The sequence below is a fragment of the Penaeus monodon genome, chromosome 22 (assembly GCF_015228065.2).
Source record: "Penaeus monodon isolate SGIC_2016 chromosome 22, NSTDA_Pmon_1, whole genome shotgun sequence".
Taxonomy (NCBI): Eukaryota; Metazoa; Arthropoda; class Malacostraca; order Decapoda; family Penaeidae; genus Penaeus; species Penaeus monodon.
The window spans coordinates 27766136-27768540 of record NC_051407.1 but is presented as its reverse complement, the minus strand read 5'-3'; the positions used below and the strand labels follow the sequence as shown (position 1 = coordinate 27768540).

Sequence of the window (2405 nt, the reverse complement as noted above, 5' to 3'; positions counted from 1 at the left end):
CATTTTTTTTATAAATCAGAGAGAGGGAGAGAGGGGGGGGGGCACGCGCGTTTGATTCCTGTTGCTAGACAGAACTAATATGCGTTCAGAATCTTCACTCGTCAGAGTCACGAAATTTTCATCAGTTACGTTTGTACCGCGGGAGCGTAAAAGACACAGAGAACACCTCAGTGACACATACAGTTATACCGACGCTTAAACAAAATGGATCGTTTTATTATAAAACACGTCTCTGTTCAGTCGTCAAGTACGTGTGCACCTGATAAAATACACAGGCCAACGAGCCTGGCTCGATCAAAACAGAGGCCGCATCTACATCAGCTTCTGAGCCGCCTCCAAGAAGAAAGTCAGTTCATCGACAAGGCAGTACAGTGACGAGTTTCTGAAGTATGGCTTCGTCAAGTGTGAACAGGAAAAGGGAGAACCAAGGCCTCAGTGTGTGATTTGCAGTGAAGTTCTCGCAAATGAGAGTTTAAAGCCATCAAAATTAAAGAGACATCTCGAAACCAAGCATCCTAGTCTGGCTACAAAACCAGTTGACTATTTCCAGAGAAGAAAGGAACAAATGAAGATGTCAGTGAAAGTTCTAAATGCAGCAACCACTCTTAATGACAAAGCACAATTAGCATCATATTTAGTTTCATATCGCATTGCAAAAGAGAAAGTACCATACACATGTGGTGAGAAACTTATTCTACCATCTTGCGTGGATATAGTGAGCACGATGCTCGATGGAAAGTCGGCAGACAAGATCAAATGTGTCCCAATCAGTGATACAACAGTGTCACGGCGGATAAGTGATATCGCAGAAAATTTGGAACAGCTGGTGTCACACCTACAGACTGCTGGAGAATTTGCTATTCAGCTGGACGAAAGTACTGATATATCTAACAGTGCAGTGCTCCTGGTGTACGTCAGATACGTACATGAAGATGACTTTTTGGAAGATATGCTTTGCTACTTAACCTTCCTACTCATTCTCAGATTTGAATATACAGAGTGCTGAATGACTGCATAGTTGGAAAATACAAGCTGAAATGGGCCAATTGCAAAGGAATTCAACCGATGAAGCAGCAATATGACTGGGAAAAGAGCGGTGTTGTGACAACAAAATATCAGAAGCAGCCGGTAATGATGTAACTTGGAGACATTTTTCATCCACCGTGAAACGCTGGCTGCCAAAGGTATCCCAGACAATCTCAGAGGTGTTTTGAATGACGTTGTGAAAGTTATCAACACAATCAAAGGAAGTGCACTTAACAGTCGGTTGTTTGAACTCTTGTGCCTGGAGATGGGAGCTGATCAATCACACCTTATTTTCCATACGGAAGTTCGATGGCTCTCCCGCGGGAGAATTCTAACAAGGGTTTTATGAGCTAAGATGAAATTCATATTTTTCTTCTCGAGAAAAAAATCCAGTATGGCAGCTTGTTTTGCAATGATGAGTGGATTCTAAAACTTTCATATTTATCAGACATTTTCTAAATGAGCTTAATCTAAAACTGCAAGGGAAAGAAACTGATGTATCCGACACTGTGAGGAGTAGAAGCATTTAAGAAGTCAATAATGCTGTGGCAAGCAAGGCTTGCTGTTGATCAACCTCTTCACTATATGTTCCCAATACTTTTGCAGCATATTGAACAACATAATAACACCAGTGAAGAAACCATGAAGAAATTGAAATGTGATATACAGCTGCACCTCCATTCTTTGTCAAGCAGTTTTGAACAGTATTTTCCTGAAGAAAACCTTAAGAATATAAGAGACAACCATTGGGTGAAGGACCCTTTTGCATTTGAAAAACCAGAAGTTTGTTATAGGCTAAACCTTACACCTGATGAAGAAATGAACTTCATCTGACAAGTGATACATCATTAAGAATCAGGATGCGGTCATCACCTCTGTCATCATTCTGGATAAGTGTTTCCAAGGAATATCCACATCTAAGTAAGAAAAGTATTTTACTTTTGATCCCCTTTACAACTACATACTTGTGTGAAGCTGGATTCTCAACCTTGACAAAACTAAAAAGCAATGAAAGAAATCGACTCACTCCTACAGCCGACATGCGTGTGGCGTTATCCTCCTGCAAGCCAGACTGGAATAAGATAACGAAAGACAAGCAGGCACACCAGTCACACTGAACACGTAAGTGCAGACTATTTTTCCTTGCTTTCTTGCAGCAGTGTATTCAACTTTACTCCGATTTCGTATTTTTTATAACTTTTTAGGTAAACTTAACATGTTTCAATATAGCCAGTTTTATATAAATATATGTGTGTGTGTGTAATATAACTGATATCAAGTTTATGAAGAGAAAGGTACGATAAAATGGACATACTGGGTCGTGAAGGTAACACAGAAAATCAAACTGGGTCGTGATGAAAAAAGTTTGAAGAACCCTG

At 40.1% G+C, this 2405-nt stretch overlaps 1 protein-coding gene across 1 annotated transcript in view; it reads left to right on the top strand.

Annotated features, from left to right (window-relative positions):
* The window catches only part of LOC119587399 (protein FAM200B-like), a 5915-nt gene extending 4055 nt beyond the window's left edge, over positions 1–1860 (top strand). Inside the window, exons 3-6 of the mRNA XM_037936138.1 lie at positions 341–909; positions 999–1136; positions 1264–1366; positions 1633–1860. Coding sequence (XP_037792066.1) covers positions 341–909; positions 999–1136; positions 1264–1366; positions 1633–1860 — 1038 coding nt within the window. The remainder of the gene's footprint in view (positions 1–340; positions 910–998; positions 1137–1263; positions 1367–1632) is intronic.
* The last annotated feature ends 545 nt before the right edge of the window (positions 1861–2405 follow it).